The 21,951-nt window shown below is 36.2% G+C and overlaps 3 protein-coding genes across 4 annotated transcripts in view; 2 read left to right on the top strand and 1 right to left on the bottom strand.

Annotated features, from left to right (window-relative positions):
• LOC110441973 (hexokinase-1-like) overlaps positions 1–5,355 on the bottom strand; it is a 62,034-nt gene extending 56,679 nt beyond the window's left edge. The window contains exon 1 of the mRNA XM_021485306.1: positions 5,216–5,355. Coding sequence (XP_021340981.1) covers positions 5,216–5,296 — 81 coding nt within the window. The 5' untranslated portion in view covers positions 5,297–5,355. The remainder of the gene's footprint in view (positions 1–5,215) is intronic.
• A 3,294-nt stretch (positions 5,356–8,649) lies between these two features.
• On the top strand, positions 8,650–18,651 carry LOC110441977 (BRISC complex subunit Abro1-like). Of its 2 annotated transcripts, none has more exons than XR_002461970.1 (7): positions 8,650–8,906; positions 10,723–10,813; positions 11,699–11,799; positions 12,540–12,739; positions 14,847–14,981; positions 15,474–15,643; positions 16,465–16,502. XR_002461970.1 is itself a non-coding variant. In XM_021485312.1 (7 exons), the coding sequence occupies exons 1-6, from the start codon at positions 8,835–8,837 to the stop codon at positions 15,583–15,585; spliced, it is 711 nt and encodes a 236-aa protein (XP_021340987.1). In that variant the 5' UTR covers positions 8,650–8,834; the 3' UTR covers positions 15,586–15,629; positions 18,567–18,651. The 2 variants fall into 2 exon arrangements, 1 of the variants encoding a protein (XP_021340987.1); XM_021485312.1 differs by lacking the exon at positions 16,465–16,502 and adding an exon at positions 18,567–18,651 and having other exon boundaries at positions 15,474–15,629.
• Positions 17,322–21,788, top strand: LOC110441978. Its single transcript, XM_021485313.1, has 3 exons — positions 17,322–17,375; positions 18,566–18,786; positions 19,189–21,788. The coding sequence occupies exons 2-3, from the start codon at positions 18,645–18,647 to the stop codon at positions 20,190–20,192; spliced, it is 1,146 nt and encodes a 381-aa protein (XP_021340988.1). The 5' UTR covers positions 17,322–17,375; positions 18,566–18,644; the 3' UTR covers positions 20,193–21,788.
• Positions 21,789–21,951: the final 163 nt, after the last annotated feature.

Raw genomic sequence — 21,951 nt, 5'->3', positions numbered from 1 at the left:
ATATTTCAGGAGTAAATGAGTTAGAACCACTTAATATGGTACAAGTACAGTTTTCTTGGTAAAGGGTTGGTCTATCAGGGTCAGACACTGCACTGTTTTTGCTTGGTAGTCCACAGGACTAGGTGAATAGATTATTTACTACTCCTTCGTCACTGTAACTAGTCCACGATTTCCTGATAAGGAAACATCACGATCTACAGTGTAAAACATCAAAAGTAGGGGACTTAAAACAAAAACTGCCATAAAAATATGGTAAAGGTTTTGGGAAAATGTTGACAATTATCATGCAATTTATCATATTTTAAGCAGTTTTCTAAAACGGAATATTCTTATTTATAATCATATTTTTCACAAGTCGAAAGGACCAGCTAGGTTAGGTCATTCACTAGTCCTTGATGAAATCAACTAGTCCAGGACTAACAGACTAGTGTTAGTGTCGACTCCTGTCTATACAATTTTAAGCAGGTCTATAAATATTAATAACTCCTAAGTATCTCTTTGACCAATTGTCTTAATTTGGCATGTAAATTCTAAATTCTACGACAGATATGAGGCAACTTTTTTTTCTACTTTTCAGTATATATATAATTGATACTTATAACCAAACAAATTACACTTAATTCTAGTCTTCTACATGAATATTATGTTTATTATGTAGTATAAAACATTCCGAGGGACTAGCTCATATCAGCCCTTCTCAGAAACTGGTTAATCTAGCTGTTATAGGGTTGTTAGTAAGTGTACATTGTAAGTTCTGAGAATACTATTAACACTGCATGAATATATATACATGTATCATCAACAAAAGGAGTTGATCATGTTTGACGATTTTAAATTAATAGTGCACTGTCTACACAAACAAACAAGATATATTTTATCAGTAGCATTTACAGTAATAGAATTATAAAAGGTGACCGTTCCAATTCAACTCTCCAAAACAATGAAAACTTTGGCAAAATGTATTTACCCAGTTTACTAAATTATCTGTACAAGTTTTGACTAACGCAATTTGTCTCCCTTGCAAAAAGTAAATAAAAATAATTTGAAACTGTACTTCTGGTGGACTATTGTTAAATCTGCATATACCATATATACATTTCACCCAAATACGGCAAATTTCCTCATGTCCATGCCTAAATATATTTAGTAAATATCATAATTATTAATGATTGAATATTAATTTTGAGATTTATCTTTTCTCAATCAAAACACAGTACCAATGTTCTTGATATATTTCATTTTAATTCAAACTTTTATGGAATTATAGATTAATTGATATCTGATTTTTTTCTGATGATTTGATAGTGTTAGGCCTAAAAGGTTAAACTGTGTTATTCTACAGGTTTCCATAAACGAACCCTATCTTTTGTTAGCCTGTAACCCTTAACTGCCCGGTAAGTTAAGTTTTTAAGACAATTTTACAAGCAAGCACAGTTGAAGTTAAGATCCTTGCGAAGCTCTGTATAATAAAACGCATTATTTCCCTGCTTACAAACATTAAGTTTACTGAGGATGAAACCAAAAAAACCCAGAATTATATTTTAAGTCCTTCGGATAATTAAAAAAACAACACATCCCAAACATTTTGCGTAATAACAATATTTCCTAATATTGTGAGATGTCAATACTGTGTCATACATAAATATAGAACTTACAGAATATTACTGAGGAACTACTTGTCCACTTTATGTAAAATATACCAGGGGTAATTGTATTGATATTGAATTGCTGGACAGGTGAAAGTTATTTGCAATGTCAGCTGTATAATTTTCGATTGGTGCAGAGTCAGACTCTAACTATAATTGTTTATTTATGTTTTATTTTTTTTCCCTGATGTTTCAGAATTCTTTGGAAAGACCATCGTCACACTTTCTATTATTCCTAAAAGTGAAAACATTACTGAAAGCCAACAGGAATTGATCAACTTGATGAATTGTATTAAAATTAGTGTAAAACACTGCTTCTCTTCTCCCCTACAAATATTTTAATTTATTGAAAATCACAGACAAGTACAGATGCCATCAATCATACATGTCACTGCAGTCTTTGTGAGGTTGCATTAAACTCATGACCAAAACAACAGCCACACCAGCAAACTGCTTTGGAGGACATCAGAGTTATCCCCCTTCCATTTTTTTTAAAAGCATATACACAGAGTGTATACTTATCTATCATAAAAAGTAAGCTGACAAACTGTATAGGGGAATTAGATAAAAACATAAAAGTTAAGGAAGCCATCCATTAATGCAAGACACGTTATGTCTATCTTCATGTAGCTTTAAGCTTGAAAGGTTAAAAGGGACATTTACAATGTAAATTGAATTAGTTAACGTTAGCAAGTATAAACCTACCAATGTCTTTGATCTACTTCCAAACAAAGTATATTCTGGGTTTTTTCTTCAAAATACTTTATTTGTCAAAGACACATTACAGAAATAAACGCTGGATGACTCGGACATTTATGGGTGGATTGGTCGAGTGGTTAACACTACGGCCTTCCACGCAGTTGGCCGGGGTTCGATCCCCGAAGTCGCCGACCGCATGGATATTCAGAGAAAGTGTTTTTTCTCCTGCCCACACAACTCTAACAACCCAGGTGGAGTATAAAATGGTCTGGGGTGGATGTTGCGGTATCTGTGCTGTAGCGTTCAAGTGAGGTGGCACTATAAATGATGTCGTTGGAAGCAAGGTCAAACTTCAAACAGAACACACATTACATCTCCATTTTGTTTACAATGCACTAGTAGAGGGAAATCTTTAAACAAAGCGTCAGACAGGTAGAAATCCTGATAATTATCTTAAAATTATTCAAAGTATGAATATATATCAGGAGACTCACTTGATATGTTTTTATAGTATTTGAAAAAATTAAATTAAAAAAAATATGCTTTGCCGTGATGTTCCTTTAATACAGATTAGTCATTATTTAGCTGTTGTTTTGTTTTGATGTTAAATTGTGTGCATTTACAGCCTTTGGAGGGTTTTTTTCTGTTGTTGGCATGGTTACACTACCCGCAGGTGAATGAGCTAAAGAAAAAACCTCACATATATACTATTTTTTCACCTGTCATCACCTGTGAGAGTGATCATATATATAGTTGAGCAAGCTGTGAAAGATGGAAATGTGTTATACAAAAAAGAAAGAATTAAATTCAAATTATTGGTAATTAGAAAAAGAAATTTTGAGTCATTATAGGAAACCAAAACCAAAACGTCCAGTGTTAGTAAAGGGTGATGATTAAATGACATCCTCGGATTCAGTAATCCTTGAGCAACTGAATTCTCGTATCTTATGACAGAGCTACAATGTATAGGTCATCATTATGACGCTCTTCTGGAGGTTAAAAGAGAAATGTTATCTCCCCAGCCGAGTTAGAAGTAAGCATCAGCTAGTTATATCAAACTGTCTCCATCAGGGAGAGAACCTGTCCAGTGGTATAAAAGTGATGCCAATGTGAGAGCAAGGCTCAGTTTTTTCATAATTATTAAATTACCTGAGCCCAACCTTCGGTGCCAATTTAACAAATGTCTATACTTTACTTTACTATATTTAGTGGCCATGTCAGTAAGCAGAAAGTGATTTGACTGTATATTACAAGGTTACCTGTATACTACAATGTGTTGATCAAATTTTGAACACAGGACCTTAGACAGACACTAGCAACTAATAGTAATTACTTATCACTCACTGGTGATTAATAGAATCTTTCCCCATCTTGAGGATGTGACAGAGAAATCTCCAACCTGTGGGGTAATGTTTTTTGATTGTCTAACCCGAGGCTCAGTCGAGGGAAATACAACCTGTTAAACCCTAAAGGTAGGGGATGATTATATTTGTCCTATCCTTTTATTTCAGTCACTGAACTTACTCCACTGACAGTAGTCTGCCATTTTTGTAAACAAAACACATATGGGGTATGCATATTGTCATTCACTTTTGATGGCTTCACAATTACCGATGACGCATTTTAATGACATCACTTTCTTCGGAAAGTATACTAAGTTTCAAAGAGATCCGTTAAAAAATGTAGGAGGAGATTGCCGGACAAAAATCAAATACTGAAATGAACAAAGGGCAATAACTTTTGAAAAAATTGTCGAATCAAATTTCTTTTAAGGGAAACACAACTTTATATCATGATTATGATTTATACCAATTTCAAAGAGATCAGTCTAAAAATGCAGGAGGAGATTCTCTGGACAAAAATCAAATACTGAAATGAACAAAGGGCAATAACTTTTAAAATAATCGTTGATAAAAATACCTTAAAGGGAGACACAACTTCATATCATTATTATAATGTATACCAAATTTCAAAGAGATCGGTCGAAAAATGTAGGAGGAAATTGCCGGACAAACAAAGTTTACGCCGGACGGACGGATGGACAACGCCATACCATAATACTACCGTCAAATTTGATGGTCGTATAAAAATCATTCAGAGGGTTGGAGATTTCTCTGTTATACCCTTAAGGTAGGGGATTTTTATTTTTCGCCCATGTTATTATTTCAGTCACAACTCCACCGACAGTAGTGTAAACAAAAACACATGTGGGGTAGGAATATCGTCATTCACTTTTGATGACGTCACAATTACCAGTGACGCATTTTAATGACGTCACAATTGAACACGTGCTTATCCGCACGAGGCTATCTCCCCCTAGGGGTTGACAAGCTGATCTTTCCCTGTTGAAGCGGGAGACACGCCTGTGAAGGGTGGGAGCATAAACCATCATCCATCAAATGCCTTAATGATAGAAATTATTCAGAGTGAACATTCACATTTGTGAATCTGATATTTTAATAAGAATTTTACACAATACAGCTGTGATGGCAGATTAAGACTTAGAAGCCGGTAGCCTATATTTTTTCTGTTTTACCTTTATCGGAAGCTTTAATTTCATCGGCCTAGCTACTGCCGTAACAACTGTATTATGATCTGCCCATTGACTTGGTAAATAATCAAATGCTGAAGTAGTTTTTTTACATACAAATTACTTCATGTGTAGATTATAGATTACTAATCATGAGCAGTTATGGCAAATAAATACGTGAATGAATTAATTAATATATGAATGAATTCATTATTATGATGAAATACTAAAATCACACTAAAAATCGAAACCCACGTGTGCATGCATCATCGCACGTACATTGTAAACGTGCTGTCAGTGGCGTTAACGATTAATTCTTAAATGTAAAAAGTTTACTTACCGAATTTCTGTCGACGGGCTTTTTGAAATAATCCCGTTTACTTGGTGGAAGGGCATCATCTTTAGACAAGGACATACTCATTCACATAAATGAAGGTCGGAGATAGGGAGCTTCCCAAGTTACTCGTCTACTGTTGTTTATCATTAACATCATGGTTATAATAAACTTGGAGGAGTACGGAAAGAAAATTCCGGAAAACATGACGCTGAATAAATATTTGTTCGAAAATAAATAAATAAGAAATTCAATCAAAAGTGATAACTCGATTATATTTTTTTGGAAAAGACATGAAGATACCCCTTATATCGTGTAATATTTGATGATAGTAACATGTGAGATTAAATGTGTAACGTTACGTCGATTAATATTGTTTTTTAAATTATTATTTCTCGAAAATGTTGTAGAGGTAAAAATGTACCGTAGACAATAATTTGGGCCCGTATTCATGGAACTGTTCACATGCTTAAGCATGTATTCTGTGCTCAAACCTACTTTCTTGTAACTCGCTTAAATAATCTCATTAAACGATCAAAATGTCAAATGTGAAAATTGCTTTGAGTCTCTTCAATTTTTCCTCCAAATCATTGACAAAATAAGAGTTGTTTATTAATTCATAACTAAAACAAGAAATAAGGCTTTTAAAGCACAAAATCCATTCTTGAGCATGAGATCGCTTTAATAAATACAGGCCCTGGTTCGGGGTTCGTCAAGTAGGATTCATAATCAATTAGTTTGCGACGCACATGAGGATAAATTAAAATAAAAAATCGTGACTAAGTTATTACCATAGCATCATTTTCCCTTTATTTTTTTATTGAATATTTCTTTTGCCTACATTTGTGGCATGTTTTAATTGTACGTAGGATAACGGTCGTCTTCTAGGTTCGCCTTGAGGGAATTACCGTTTAGCTGCTGCTCAATGGTAGAGTGGCGGACTGGGAAGCTGGGTGTCAAGGGTTCGATCCCCGGTGGAAGCATAAAACTCTCTAAATAGTCGTTACGGTTACACTGTCAATATGGAAGTTCAACTGATTTCCATGTGGATAGGAAATGGTCTGGTAATGTCATGATAATAGATTCCACAATGAGTGGTGGTTGGTATTGGCAGAGACGTATAATGTATTATACGTCTCTGGTATTGGTTAACATTTTTCACTTGTAACTCGAGTTACCGCAGAGGAGACCGGGACAAGTTCGTCAACCCATTTAAGACATTCACCAGTTTGAAGAGAAATTCCATGCCGTTCATAAAAAAAAATGGGCAAACATATCCGGGGCCGTAATGAAGATTTTTTGTCTGTCGGAAGATTTGATGGCCAAAGTACGTGCCCCGCCTTGAGGCAAGTTTGGACAGGCGGTCTGGGTGTAGGCCTCAGTTCGGCCCATGTTGAAATCATCATGGTTTTGACGTCATTAAACATGCAACGTCAGATTCCCCCGCCAGTTTCACGACTTTCTATGTGTTGAATGGGTCGAACATGCCCGCGGGTCTACCCAGCCCCAAATTGAACACGAAAAATCAATGCTATATGCGTTTATGAATACCGTCGGTTCACTGAAAATTCGCAAATATATATGACTGATTTTCTTTCTTATCTCTCCTTTAACGTTAGTAATTTAATACATCGGTTTTTCTCGCCATTTTTTTCCGTTTGAATATCTCGCCCAGTTAACTGAACTATTTGCTCAAGACCAAAAATATCAGGAATGACCGAACTGACCCGGGTCCCAACTTGCCCCGGTCTCCCCTACTATAAGTTAATGGTCAAATTGTATAAAGACACCAGGGCCGTTTTCGTTTAAACGATAAAACCGGTCGGGCCACTGTTGTTCGTTTATCAAATAAGGTCGGACCTAGTTTTCAGGCGAGCCTTGACAAAGTCTTGCAAGGCCTGCATTAACATTTGCAGGTCCGCTAGGATTTCTACCCGAAATTGTTACATTTATAAACGGTCAAACCGGTTGTTCCGCCTTGGTATATCGAGTGTCTTTACGATTTGAAAATTTACTTACTCCAATTCAGAGACATACATTACATAAATAAAAATGTAATATATACGTCTCTGTCCAGTTATATAAACACGATAATTGACCATCACGAGTTGGCGACTTTTTTCTCCCACAACGTTCAGATATTATATCTAGAAAATAATAGATTTCTTATGTTCCCCTTGGCAACACATTTACTATTTCTGTGTCCAATGAGGGAACAGTTGCTATATTATAATTTCTTTATTTTCTTCAATTTGAAGAGTTACAAGAACATAACAGTAAATTCATACTTAAACAATAGACTTATGTACAAAAATAGCATGACACATTAAAAACCATTACTCGTCTATGATACAATTCTTAGTTCATTGTGACTGGGGTAATATATTCTCAGATATACGTATATGTGCGTTTAAATGCATTTTATTCCTCCAAGTATTATATTTGAATCATATTGTAATCTGAAAAAGAGTGCAATTATCAAATAGCTCTATATCAAACTCAGTACTAAAGGCAACAAATATCGTATCGAAGTTTCTCAGTGTTTGTATACTGAAGGACAATGTGTGTGTTGTAATGACAGGGAGTAAAATACCACAACTCAATTACATTGGTAGATATCTCTTCACACAATCTTACTACATTCTTTATCCTACTCAAGTGCTGAGGGAACTTCAACACTAATTGTATCTTGAATAAACAAAAATCTTGTTAAGTCATAGTCGCTAATCATCGGTATTCTATCATGCACATGCATTATTAAATTTTCCCAATTATTATTATTTCCTTTTTTTGTGGTCTGAGCCATGTCATGCATGTTGCACGAAGTGAAGTTAGATGTACCAGTGTTGGTATTTTACTTTTTCAAGTGTCTCTATCTATACATAACATATAAATGGATTTTTACTCAATATTTAAATTACTGGAAAGTTACAAAAGAAAAATACTTCACATTTTCCTAGAACACTGGCTTTATTTTCTGATGAAAATCCCAGTATCGATTGCCTATATCTAGTCAGCCCCAAAATAATTATCGGGGACTTGACAATATCTCACTACTGTTATAACGCGGACTTGTAATACCATTCCGTGCTAGTACTTTAAGAGGTATTTGATTTCTAAGGCTGTTAACATTGTTCAAGTCCGATACTATTTTTTTTTTTTAATTTTGCATAATTGCTATTCCATGCTCATTCATTTCTACATGTCATAGCGCTATAGCAGCCTTTCCATCCACCACCAAGTTGGTGCGCCACCAGTCCTGATTCGAATTTCAATGTCTTTTAAATCAGGCAACTTTATCAGTTGTGTTATTTTTAAAGGAATGTTTTTTCTAAAAATAAAGTTTTTAATCATCAACGGGTCTATTAAAATCCGGTTGATTCTGTTACCGGGAAACGAGCTACTTTTAGTCTCTACCTTCAGCCGGTGTTATGTTTACGTTGCATTGGTGTCTTATTCATTAGAACAAGTGTGTCTTTTTATGTATTCTTTACCACTATTAATTAGCTTTGAATAAATTAACAAGTTATACTCGTCGTGTGTACGCCCGAGTCGTCAGCAGTAAAATACCCGAGAGATCGTCGTAACAGGAAGCGGAAGTGAAAATGAGGAAGATGAGACAAAAATGGCGGCAATAATTTCAGGACCAGTGCTTGCTTCACTATTTTATGATCAGTCTCGTTGTTCTGGTGATCAGGTATATGCAAAATGAACTTTTCATTATTGGGAATTTATCAGCAATTTTTGCATATGAATGAAATCAAATGGGTTTAGCTTTATTCACGATTGTACGCAATTTAGATTCCTGACATAGCTGACAGTGACAGGTCGACTGACTCATCAGCTGGCACAAAACAGTTACTGGATAAAGCCGATGCCATTTTGGGCATATCACGTATCGAAAACGATTATATGTGTCTGAATCTTACGTGCGATCGATATCATGCACTGGAATGAATTCATCTGTTAGTGATCACGATTTTTAATAATTATATTTCTGACTGACAGACTGATGTTTTGATTCATTTTTCATGATACATATGGTAACAAAACAAATGTATGTGTGACAGAGGAAGTCACTCATGCTTGATTATTATCAAAGTGAAATATCATTATTTATATTTGATTGTACCTCTGCATATAACATGTTGCATTAGGCACAACTGCACAAATGTGTATAATAATCCTGCATTTGGGTAGCAGTAGTTATTACTCATCTCAGAAACAATTTCCATTAAGCTATGACTGAGTGACATAAGAAATATACAATTTCGTCACACATTGTTGTACAGGTAAACAATACAAATCGCTCATTCAGTCAAAACTTAACGAAGGGAATTTGTAAAGTTGGTCTTGAAATGTTGCGACACTATATACATATGTACAATTGTAAATGTGTATAAATTAGTAAAACTTTGATATTACATATTTCCAAATGATGAATCGTCTTGAAGGAAAAAAACCCATTAATTGTTCAAAAATCAGTTAAGGTAATAGGTTTGTATCGTCATTTCTCAGTTGAATTTCTTCAAATTTTGTAGTTATATTGCTTTGAAGTAAAGAAAATGTTCTGCCACAAAAAAGATATAGGTTGTCTGCATGGATTTTAAATGGAAATTAATGTAAATAGGAGTGAATTTTGAAAAAAAATAAATGAAAGAAACAATTCGGCAAATATTGTCAATAAAAATAATACTGCCATAGATTAGTTTTGCATTAATGTATATCAATTTAATAAATGCTGAAATTGTGTAAAGTAATATTTATCTATAAAGGATTAAAAATTAACATTTTATAATAAAACCATATACACATAGTAATTGTTCTGTCAATAATAAACATACTGTATTCATCATTTTAAGATTTAACATTAGATTATGTGGAAATTGTGATATATACTGTCTCTCTACATTGGATTTTCAACTAGGGAGGTACTTCCTATTTCCGTTTATCAATACACTCATTCGACCTCAACATTAGGCAAATAGGGGCAGGCTATATATACAGAGTTTGGGCTTATGATGTATATAATTTGTAATATATTTAACAAGGGGTGGAGTTATATACTGAGCTGCGGATGGCCTTTAACATAAATGGTTTTATCACTGGCATACATCTGGTTATCAATAAGCAAAGGGGTACATATGTTTGGCATATCACAAAGCATTTGCTTAACCCTGTAATATGTATGTTAACAAGAAATTGGCTTAAAATTGAACGTAGCCTTGATATACTGGAGTGAGCTCGAGGCCTTACACAAAATTGTCGCTGTTAAATAATATTTAACATAAATCCATTTTTATGTACATCATTGCTATAACCATATGATATGGTTAGCAATGATGTACATAAAAATGGATTTATGATTAGAAATCAAAAGGGCTTATCATTGCTAATACATGAAGTTCAGAAGAGTTGGGCTTTTTATTAGCATAACATAATTTAATGGTAGAATTTGATTTCCAAATGAAATATTATATATATATGTATAATTAATGCTCTTCTGTTGGCAGGAGGGACTTCTGATTGGTAAAGTAAGCCACTCTGTGAAGGACACCATCAGTGATTCTCAGATAAACAACTACAAGGTTGAAACAAAGCTTTGTGAGTAAAACATTACTTGTGTGTTAAGTATTGGTTAATTGTCTTGTAATAAATAGTGCTCAGCACTGAGTTAACTTTATTTATGCTCACCCAATATCCGATATTCCAACTTCATACAAAGAGAAGACACTTATAACCTAATCGTCCTGCCTATAGTGGTTGAAATAAGGTCTTAGTTTGGGAATATGTTTCTCATTCTGTATAGTATAGTGTGACATGATTTATAAATGAGCTGTTGGACATACAGACCCATAACAAGCAGAATGCATTACACACTTCAGCATACCCCACACATGTATCACACACTGTGGATATAGGCTAGGGTCCATGTCAAGGATACAAACACTGAAACAGGTGTGTATATCTGCACCGTGTTTGGGGAGCATAGAAACATGTATATCCCACAACAGGATGGAAGGATGGCTTGGTATATATAATAATCTAGTACATAGTAATAAGAACATATGTTGGTGCGTCTTAAGTATAAAATATCAAAATATGCCGACTGTTTTCGGATAGCTAATTGAATTCCTGCCAAGTGCCTAAACCATGTTCATGAAGACAGAACTATTATCAAAAATTGAAAGGATACCTTGCCCAGGAAAGTACCTCTAAGCCAGATTGATAAACTCCTGCTTTATTTTCTGTGTATAATATTGGGGGAAATCACTCTTTTTCATGATTATAATTTGTGCAGTGGTACCTTTGACGTTCCCCTTAACCTAAATTCTGCTTGTGATCTTGGAAATAAAAATGGTTTATTAGAAATGAGCAAGTTAAAGTTGAAGTGTTTTCGATGTCTGCACGATGATGATGTTTCTTTTTTTTGAAGAAAATATGACACATGTGGTTCAATGTAATGTTTATATTATTTTGCTATTTCAGACATTTACTCTTGTCATGAGCTGCAGAGGAGCACTGCTCTTTCCAGAAAAGATCAGTTACAGAAATGCATCACAGAACAGATAAAAAAGCATGGAGAAAAGGTATGTTGTCTGGTGCATAGGCTGCTGTATTACCACTACAACTGTTGTTGTATATATGCTGCCACTGCTTTGAATTTCAATAACATTTTTATCATGATTTACAACCCATGCAGGTTCAGGGGAAAAAATGGGCCTGCTGTATTTCTCTGCATGGTATTGTAAGAGGCAATAATGTGACGCCTTATGTAGAATAGGCCAGGTTTTCTTCTGTGTCTTTTGCTTCACCTCAGGGACATTGAAGAAAAGAAAATGAATCTTCAGATCTCTTATCTTTTCTCAATCTTTTTTTTTTCTTGGTGTCCATCTAGAAACCCATCTTCATTATGACATATGACCCTGGCTGTTACAATGACACCATACAAAATGAAAAAAAATAAAAATTTGAAGTCAGTTTTCTATCAAAATGATCAAAATACATATCTCATAAAGTAAGCAGCTGGAACTGATAACTTCATGATAACTTGTTAATATGTTCATTTCCCTTTGAACAGTTTTATGATATGAATTTGTTTAAAATATAATATATATATTCATTGGTTACACATTTTCTGTGCTACAAAAAAGCATTGAAAATATCTAACATTGTACACTAGTAGAGAAATTGGGTTGAAGTGATTGCAATACGCTGTCAAATTATCCTGATAGGAGGAAGGTGGACTATCCAAAATTAACAGGGAAACTCCCGAAATAGCTTTGAAGATCTTTTTCACTTTCCTGATGTAAGTATTTTATACTTTCAGTGTATTGTTGGATGGTACCATTCACGAAGGAACACAGCAGCCCGGCTTTCTATGCGAGAGAGGAGTCTCCACCACACCATGCTGAAGTCGCTACCATCACAAGGCCGGGAGGACTTCTACTTTCTTTTGTGCACCTCCTCCAACACGCCAAACAGATCCACACATAATTTTGATTTTGGTTTCTACAAACTCAACAAAGAGTAAGCTTAAACAAGATAGTATTTGGCAATAAGTTAATTATTCACGATGGTCATTGACCTAGTAGACGCTTGAGGGTGAGTTACCCGTAGATGAAGTTGGATTTAAATATGATGAGAAAACTGCTTAAAATCATAATAAGTAATGATTGTTTATAATATTCTAAATAATAAATAATATCATTGGACTAATTATCAGTTATAAACAAAATTTGCAAATAATCAGTTAAAATTTGATCTGCAACCTCTGTGGTGTGTCACTGATGTTAAATCCCTTTTCATGTGCCTATCAATAAATATTGGATGGATGTATTATGGTATGGAAAGCTTCCATCAGGTCTTATTATGAAAAGTTCTTGTTACACAACCAATAGGTGTTTCTATGTGACGTTTGATGACTAGTATGGTATGTACTCAGTCACCTTCATCAGACAAATGACCAGTGAAGCGTATGTAAACTGTCACCTTCATCAGACAAATGACCAGTGAAGCGTATGTCAACTGTCACCTTCATCAGACAAATGACCAGTGAAGCGTATGTAACTGTCACCTTCATCAGACAAATGACCAGTGAAGCGTATGTACACTGTCACCTTCATCAGACAAATGACCAGTGAAGCGTACGTAAACTGTCACCTTCATCAGACAAATGACCAGGGAAGCGTATGTAAACTGTCACCTTCATCAGACAAATGACCAGTGAAGAGTATGCACACAAAGGTGTAAAATGTGTACGAGTTGTCCACAAAATCTCGCACATCTATGACCAAGTATTAAACAAAGCATATCTGAATCGAGTCATTTCAATACATATATAACAACTATTGTACATGTGACATGACAACTCGTACACATTTTACACCTTTGCGTGCATACGCTTCACTTGTCATTTGTCTGATGAAGGTGATAGAGTACATACCGTACTAATCATCGAAACATCACATAGAAACACCTATTGGTTGTGTAACAAAAACTTTTCATAATCCATACATACCAACCTGAAGAAAATGTTTAGAAACCTCCATCAGGTCTGTTAAAGCTTTGGTGTTTGTAACTTACTGAAATACCATTCAATTAGGATGAAACTTGGGAGAAGGCAAAATATGAAAAAGCTAATGAAGGCATTGATGTAGTTAAGTCAAACCCATACATATTTAATTAACATACTAACCAGATTCTGATAAAATTTGGTCAGCATTTATATATTATATACAAAGGCGAAGATTAAGTTCAGATTGGAGTCAAATCTGCCTTTATTTATGTAGCACTCAGGAATTTCATAAGTTTTAATTGTTTTTGATGGTAAATGGAAGCACAAGCAATACCTTAATTTTTATCCACCTCACAACAACATTGGGTAGAAATGGCCTGATCCTAAAAAGAAAGGGCATGTCTCAGATAAACATGAATAGTGAATTCATCTTGCACAACACACCTACATATATATATTTATATTTATAAACTACATTTTGAATACAGTTTTTTTAGAAGAATGATTTTGTTTTCAAAAAGTGTTTTCCCCAGATTTGGGACTTGTGAAAACCATGGTTACCCCAACAAAAAAACACCAAAAAATGCAACAAAAAACATGATTTTTAACCCCAAATTTGACCTCTGCAGGTAGTAATTTTCTTCACAAAACATGTCTTAAATTACATATCACCTACTCGGTAACAGAAATACTCACTTTTTAGCATTGGTTATTCTGGTGGACTTTTCACAATATTAACACATGTGCCGAGTACAAAAATAGACTAAATGAAAAGCTAGCATTTGTTGTGTAGACACAGATTTGTAAATGGCCAAACTGTAGTCTCAAACCAAATTAAAAAAAAATAAAAAAATTATGAAGCCCACATAGTCCACTTCATCATGTATATGCAAATTTTATTGCTGATTTTTTTTAAAAATTTTGATGCCTGTAATATTACAGGGGTTATTCTTTGTACAAAAATATCAACCATGGCCACCGTACACTACTGTACACTGCTACCTTAGAGGAGTATCCTGGCATCGGATTACTGCTCGTCCATCTGTGTTTCCATGTTGAATATTGCCAGTGTTAATTATGAATTTTATTTTAAGTCCAACTACGTGTAATCTTTTTCAGTGATGCTGACTTTGTAAAAGTGCCAATAACTGTTGTTAACTTGGAAGATACCACCAATAATCAGTACAAACATGACAGCAGTTGTACAGCATCAGCATCCTCGGGGATCTATGCCTCCGTCATCTCACAGTTCCAGTAAGTAATAGATAATCAACAGAATAGGATTCTAAATAAGGGTCCTATATTTGACCCTATATCAGAGAAATACAATTTTGAGATACTGTATATTTCAGTTGAAAGTATTATATCCCCTTTATTTGTCTGGGAAGGGGAAAAGGACATCTAACATGATCCATGTGTATCCCAATTCGGTGTCATCTCTCTCCACTTAGGTAAAGGTCAGGTATGAGAGCACCTCAGATTAGTTCTTATTTTAGTTCCAAGGTCAAAGCTAAGGTTACAATTGCTATTAAATTAATGCTGTTTTGGAAGAGAACATTGAGTAAATCTTTCAGGGAAGCATTTCATGATTTATTTTTTCATTTTGAACTGTTTCTCCTTCAGTTAAAATGTCGTATTTTAATTATGGTGTGGGTGCCTAGCTCCTGAACATTATATCTGATTACAGCTCACCATGGTAAGACAGTTTGATATTATCATTTATTATCATTGCTACATTTTGAACAGGTCAGAAGTCTTGGACAAATCAGGCCAAGTCCAGGAGGTGAAGAAGATTAGTAGCCTTGGGTCAGCACTACAGGACAAGTTACGGCTAAGTAACACAAAGTCCAAGAGGTGAAGAAGATTAGTAGCCTTGGATCAGCACTACAGGACAAATTACGGGTAAGTAACACCAGGTCCAGGAGGTGAAGAAGATTAGTAGCCTTGGGGCAGCACTACAGGACAAGTTACGGGTAAGTAACACAAAGTCCAAGAGGTGAAGAAGATTAGTAGGCTTGGATCAGCACTACAGGACAAATTACGGGTAAGTAACACTAAGTAACACAAAGTCCAAGAGGTGAAGAAGATTAGTAGGCTTGGATCAGCACTACAGGACAAATTACGGGTAAGTAACACAAATCCAGGAGGTGAAGAAGATTAGTAGCCTTGGGGCAGCACTACAGGACAAGTTACGGGTAAGTAACACAAAGTCCAAGAGGTGAAGAAGATTAGTAGCCTTGGGTCAGCCCTACAGGACAAGTTACGGCTAAGTAACACAAAGTCCAAGAGGTGAAGAAGATTAGTAGGCTTGGATCAGCACTACAGGACAAATTACGGGTAAGTAACACAAATCCAGGAGGTGAAGAAGATTAGTAGCCTTGGGGCAGCACTACAGGACAAGTTACGGGTAAGTAACACAAAGTCCAAGAGGTGAAGAAGATTAGTAGGCTTGGATCAGCACTACAGGACAAATTACGGGTAAGTAACACCAGGTCCAGGAGGTGAAGAAGATTAGTAGCCTTGGGGCAGCACTACAGGACAAGTTACGGGTAAGTAACACCAAGTCCAGGAGGTGAAGAATATTAGTAGCCTTGGGTCAGCACTTCAGGACAAATTACGGGTAAGTAATATAACACAAAGTTCAGGAGGTCAAGAAGATTAGTAGCCTTGGGTCAGCACTACAGGACAAATTACGGGTAAAGCACTACAGGACAAGTTACGGCTAAGTAACACAAAGTCCAGGAGGTGAAGAAGATTAGTAGCCTTGGGGCAGCACTACAGGACAAGTTACGGGTAAGTAACACAAAGTCCAAGAGGTGAAGAAGATTAGCAGCCTTGGATCAGCACTACAGGACAAATTACGGGTAAGTAACACAAATCCAGGAGGTGAAGAAGATTAGTAGCCTTGGGGCAGCACTACAGGACAAGTTACGGGTAAGTAACACAAAGTCCAAGAGGTGAAGAAGATTAGCAGCCTTGGATCAGCACTACAGGACAAATTACGGGTAAGTAACACAAATCCAGGAGGTGAAGAAGATTAGTAGCCTTGGGGCAGCACTACAGGACAAGTTACGGGTAAGTAACACCAAGTCCAGGAGGTGAAGAATATTAGTAGCCTTGGGTCAGCACTACAGGACAAATTACGGGTAAGTAACACCAAGTCCAGGAGGTGAAGAAGATTAGCCTTGGGTCAGCACTACAGGACAAGTTACGGCTAAGTAACACAAAGTCCAAGAGGTGAAGAAGATTAGTAGGCTTGGATCAGCACTACAGGACAAATTACGGGTAAGTAACACTAAGTAACACAAAGTCCAAGAGGTGAAGAAGATTAGTAGGCTTGGATCAGCACTACAGGACAAATTACGGGTAAGTAACACAAATCCAGGAGGTGAAGAAGATTAGTAGCCTTGGGGCAGCACTACAGGACAAGTTACGGGTAAGTAATACCAAGTGCAGGAGGTGAAGAAGATTAGTAGCCTTGGGTCAGCTCTACAGGACAAGTTACGGGTAAGTAACACCAAGTCCAGGAGGAGAAGAAGATTAGTAACCTTGGGTCAGCACTACAGGACAAGTTACGGGTAAGTAACACCAAGTTCAGGAGGTGAAGAAAATTAGTAGCCTTGGGTCAGCACTACAGGACAAATTACGATTAAGTAACACCAAGTCCAGGAAGTGAAGAAACTCAGTAGCTGTACAAGATAAGTTACAGGTAGATAAGGCCAAATAGATCAGTGATCCTACTTAACCTAAACTAGATGTTGGTGCCTCAAGCAATATATATTTTGCCAGTCTCAATGCTGTCTATAAATGATTTATTTCTACACATATATTAACATATAACTGAAATCAGGGTGTCAGCTGTCAGTCTGTATGCCTATGCAGACTATTCTTAAAGTACTGCATTCCAAATGTTCGACACTAACACTAATCCTTTAGTCTGAGATTGTTACATTTCAGATAGGATATCACTTGATTTACATAAATTATGAAAAAAGAATATTCCTTTTGGAAAAATTACATATTGCATGATAATCATCCAAATTTTCCTAAAACTTCACCATACTTTATCACAGTAAAAGTAATTTCATGGACACCACATTCAATTAATACTGTATTTATATTTCATGCTCGAGATGTTCCCTTATCTTTGAGTAATTGCGTTAACAAAGGACTTGCAAATCAACTATTCCTGTGGACTACCAAGTGAAATAGTTTTTATCTAACCCTGCATGTCATAGATTTCAGTGAAACTTTGTACAGAAATAATTACATTTTTTTTATCAGGTATTGGTTAAAATCAAAATGGAACTACTTGTTCAATTACAATGGAGATATATAGAGAAAAATGTAAAGACTTACTTTTCTTGTGACGTAAAGTTCAAAACTATGATGGGCTATGGCTGCAGTGGAGAACTGACCATGCATTTTAGCAACAAACTGTTTTGCATCAAGCTTAACTTCCGTGTAAGCCCAACTGAAATTTCGGTGATGCAGAAGGGAGACAATCATACATGTCTTATGAGAATGTGATGAAGTTCAGAACTTTTTGGCATGCTTTGAGATCCTTTTAAATGCCCTTAGCACACCTTGATAAAGAAAATACATGTATACTGTTTAGTTAAATTGGTCTAACAGGGTCGTGTTGGAATGAAACACTTAGGTACTGAAGTCGTAAAATTACACAACTGGTAGATTACATAATACTTCATTGATCCTTGAATATTTGTGGGGTTATTCACTTTCATAGGTATCCAACACACTGTTCCTGTGGTACTTTTAGTGAGAGCACACATACACCCCACGTTTTGGAATTTGGCTCATTGATCTATCTTTTTACAGGATTTGACCCGTTCAGTAGATCAGAGTGAGCGACAGCTACATGTACTAGAACAAGAGGTCAAGCAGCAGCGACAATTGATGGAAGTAAGGCTGCAGAAGGAGAAAGACACGAAGGCACACTCACAAACAACCCCGCCACCAGCTTACGATCATATTTCTAGTCACAAGGTCAACTCCAAGGTCACCCCTGAGGAGGCCGTCTCCATAGCAAAACAGAAACGTAAGACTGAGATTTGGCTGATTTATTTGCTGTGATGTCAATTTGTAAAATTTATCTATCTGATATACTATTGAGGATAGAAACAAAATATCAGCTGTGTTGTAGTAATTTTACATTTTTTGCAGATAATGTAAAATTTGCTGATAATGTAAAAAAAAAATAACAAAAAATCGCAAATTCACTGCAGGCGGCATTATTTTAAATTGACTGAACAGGTGAATGATTTTTCATCATTATTCATATACAGTAGACTCTTCATACACTCAGCAACTTTGTAAATCTTCATTAAAAGTATAATAAGCCTTTTCTTATCATAAAATCAGGATTTAACTTGACTTAATTTTAATTTTCATTATATTTTGTGTTGATATCCCTGATATTAAACCAAATTTCTCTTGACAGGGGAGCAGAGGCGAAGGGACACAAACAAATCTGCACATCCAAATGCATCCTCAGGACGACCTTCATCTGCCAAGCTGAAAGCAGATCAGTTGCATCCCTTGACTCGACGTCTCAGCTCGGAGCTGGATGAGCCGACACCCACTCACAGTCGTCACCTTAGTGATGAGATAGCGTTTATAGACGCAGATGTACCTGAAGTCACAGAACAAGAGGAAATGGACACAAAGTCTGATGATGAATTGAAGCAAAGAGAAAATATGCAGGATCAGAAAATTACCCGGGAACATTTTAAGGAGACAGAGGTCGTCTTATTGCCTCATCAAGGTCAAACTGTACGATTGACCCTACCTGATATGAATGTCCCATCAGTCACATTAAACCATGATACTAAATCTGACTCCAGTAATAGGGATCATTTCTCATTTGTTAGTGGACTTTTAGCCGAAGAAAAAACAAAACCTATTAAATCTAAAGGACTGGATAACTCCTATAATCATACTAATTCCATGTCTGTGCCAATTGGAGGTCAAATGACCGCCCCGCAGAAATCCACTTCCCAAGCAGCTGCTGTTAGTGCTGCAACAGTTGTGTCAGCTTCTATCAGCAACAAAGATGAAGAATCAACTCGTCAATCATCACGGCTACAGAAGCACCAGCTCACAACAACAAGTGCTGTGTTGAATATCAACAACAAAGGTCAAAGGTCAAGAACAAGGCAAGGTCAAGAACAACCTACTAGATCCAGGTCAAAAGAAGGAACAAAAAGGAAAGAGTCAAGTGCTATAAGTGTTAGTCACCCTTCATCAAAGGACACCAAGACAGTTACAAACAGTGTGAATAACCATGATCAAGACTCCCAGAATTCTTCCCCTGCTGTATGTAGATTTGAAGCAAACATTGAACAGACTCAGAATTTTGAGGAAAATGAAACAGAAGATATCCACAAAATAAATGATCATGGACAATTGGACAGCTTCAAGATATCTTCGTCTCCTGTGTTTTAAAAATGTCTGTTGCCAGATGAAATGTTCAATTGGTAGTTGTTAAGGTGTTGATAGATTTAAATTATACCATGGCTTGAAGTCCTCAACGTTTATCTTGATTCCTGGAACACCGTTTGTTGTGAACTTTACAATGCTCACAGTACAACTGAGCATTAGCTTGCATTAGGAATTACATCCACATCTACAAATGCATGTCGCTCTTGTTTTAAGTTTTGATATTTTTCCAGTTGCAAGTTTTGTTACTTTTTGTTATGCAATATTTTTGTTATAACCATAGATACTTTTTGTGAAGAATTTAACGCAAAACTGAATTTGAAGTAGTTCAGGTTTAATATGCATTCAATCATAAATGCAGCAAATGACTATTTGCTTTGTCACAAATTTTTTATAAATGAAGTACGTACTTGATTGATAAATTGTGATAGTTATATTAAACCTCTATTGTGTGTAAGGTGCTAATACTGCTGTAACTCAAGAAAGATAAACAACAAGTGTTTGTCTAAACCTATCTGGTGTAGCATTGTGTGTGTTTGTCTAAACCTATCTGGTGTAGCATTGTGTGTGTTTGTCTAAACCTATCTGGTGTAGCGTCGTGTGTGTTTGTCTAAACCTATCTGGTGTAGCATTGCGTGTGTTTGTCTAAACCTATCTGGTGTAGCGTTGTGTGTTTGCTACCCAGTGTATTCTGTATAATAGCGGATTATGGAATGTACATATAGATCCTAACTGTTTCTGTACCTTCGTCAGGGGCCTGTGAGATCTTTTATAAATCTACTTTCTTCAGGGGCCTTTGGAATCTGTTTATTTCTGTACCTTCATCAGGGGCCTGTGGGATATGTTTATTTCTGTACCTTCATCAGGGCCTATGATATCTTTTATATCTCTACCTTCATCAGGGGCCTGTGGGATATGTATATTTCTGTACCTTCATCAGGGGCCTGTGGGATATGTTTCTTTCTGTACCTTTGTCAGGGGCCTGTGGGATCTGTTTATTTCTGTACTTTCGTCAGGGGCCTGTAGGATCTGTTTATTTCTCTACCTTCGTCAGGGGCCTGTGGGATATGTTTATTTCTGTACCTTCATCAGGGGCCTGTGGGACATGTTTATTTCTCTACCTTTGTCAGGGGCCTGTGGGATATGTTTATTTCTGTACCTTCATCAGGGGCCTGTGGGATATGTTTATTTCTGTACCTTCATCAGGAGCCTGTGGGATATGTTTTTTTCTGTACCTTCGTCAGGGGCCTGTGGGATATGTTTATTTCTGTACCTTCATCAGGGGCCTGTGGGATGTTTATTTCTGTACCTTTGTCAGGGGCCTGTGGGATATGTTTATTTTTGTACCTTCGTCAGGGGCCGGTCGGATCTGTTTATTTCTGTACCTTTGTTAGGGGCCTGTGGGATCTGTTTATTTCTCTACCTTCGTCATGGACCTGTGGGGTGTCACAACTTCTATGTCTTGCACCTAATCGCTTGACAAAATTAATTCTTAGAGGTAAAGATGCTTGTGTGTGCCCCCATACTCGATATCCAGGGGTTATGTCTCCTTCGCTTTCTACACCCCTGGAATATGTCACAGCAAAATTGAAAGCACGAAGATAGCTGTTTGATTGGTCTAAGGTAAAAAAAAACTGAGCGATCGCTAGGCTGATACCTGTCCTTTGAAGATTACAAAGGAGAGACGCCCGACTTCAAAGCCTGTAAATTTTTACTGTTACGTGACCACGAGATTCTTTTGATTTACATCAAAAGATCAAATTAG

The sequence above is a fragment of the Mizuhopecten yessoensis genome, unplaced genomic scaffold, assembly GCF_002113885.1.
Source record: "Mizuhopecten yessoensis strain PY_sf001 unplaced genomic scaffold, ASM211388v2 scaffold716181, whole genome shotgun sequence".
Lineage (NCBI taxonomy): Eukaryota > Metazoa > Mollusca > Bivalvia > Pectinida > Pectinidae > Mizuhopecten > Mizuhopecten yessoensis.
This window is presented reverse-complemented; position numbering and strand designations above follow the sequence as displayed.

Coding starts and splice junctions, on each gene's coding strand:
- LOC110441977 (XM_021485312.1), top strand. CDS start 8,835: ATGGCGGCAATAATTTCAGGACCAGTGCTTGCTTCACTATTTTATGAT. Junction 12,740..14,846: donor TTCTACAAACTCAACAAAGA/GTAAGCTTAAAC, acceptor AATCTTTTTCAG/TGATGCTGACTTTGTAAAAG. Junction 14,982..15,473: donor TCCGTCATCTCACAGTTCCA/GTAAGTAATAGA, acceptor CATTTTGAACAG/GTCAGAAGTCTTGGACAAAT.
- LOC110441978 (XM_021485313.1), top strand. CDS start 18,645: ATGGAAGTAAGGCTGCAGAAGGAGAAAGACACGAAGGCACACTCACAA. Junction 18,787..19,188: donor CTCCATAGCAAAACAGAAAC/GTAAGACTGAGA, acceptor TTCTCTTGACAG/GGGAGCAGAGGCGAAGGGAC.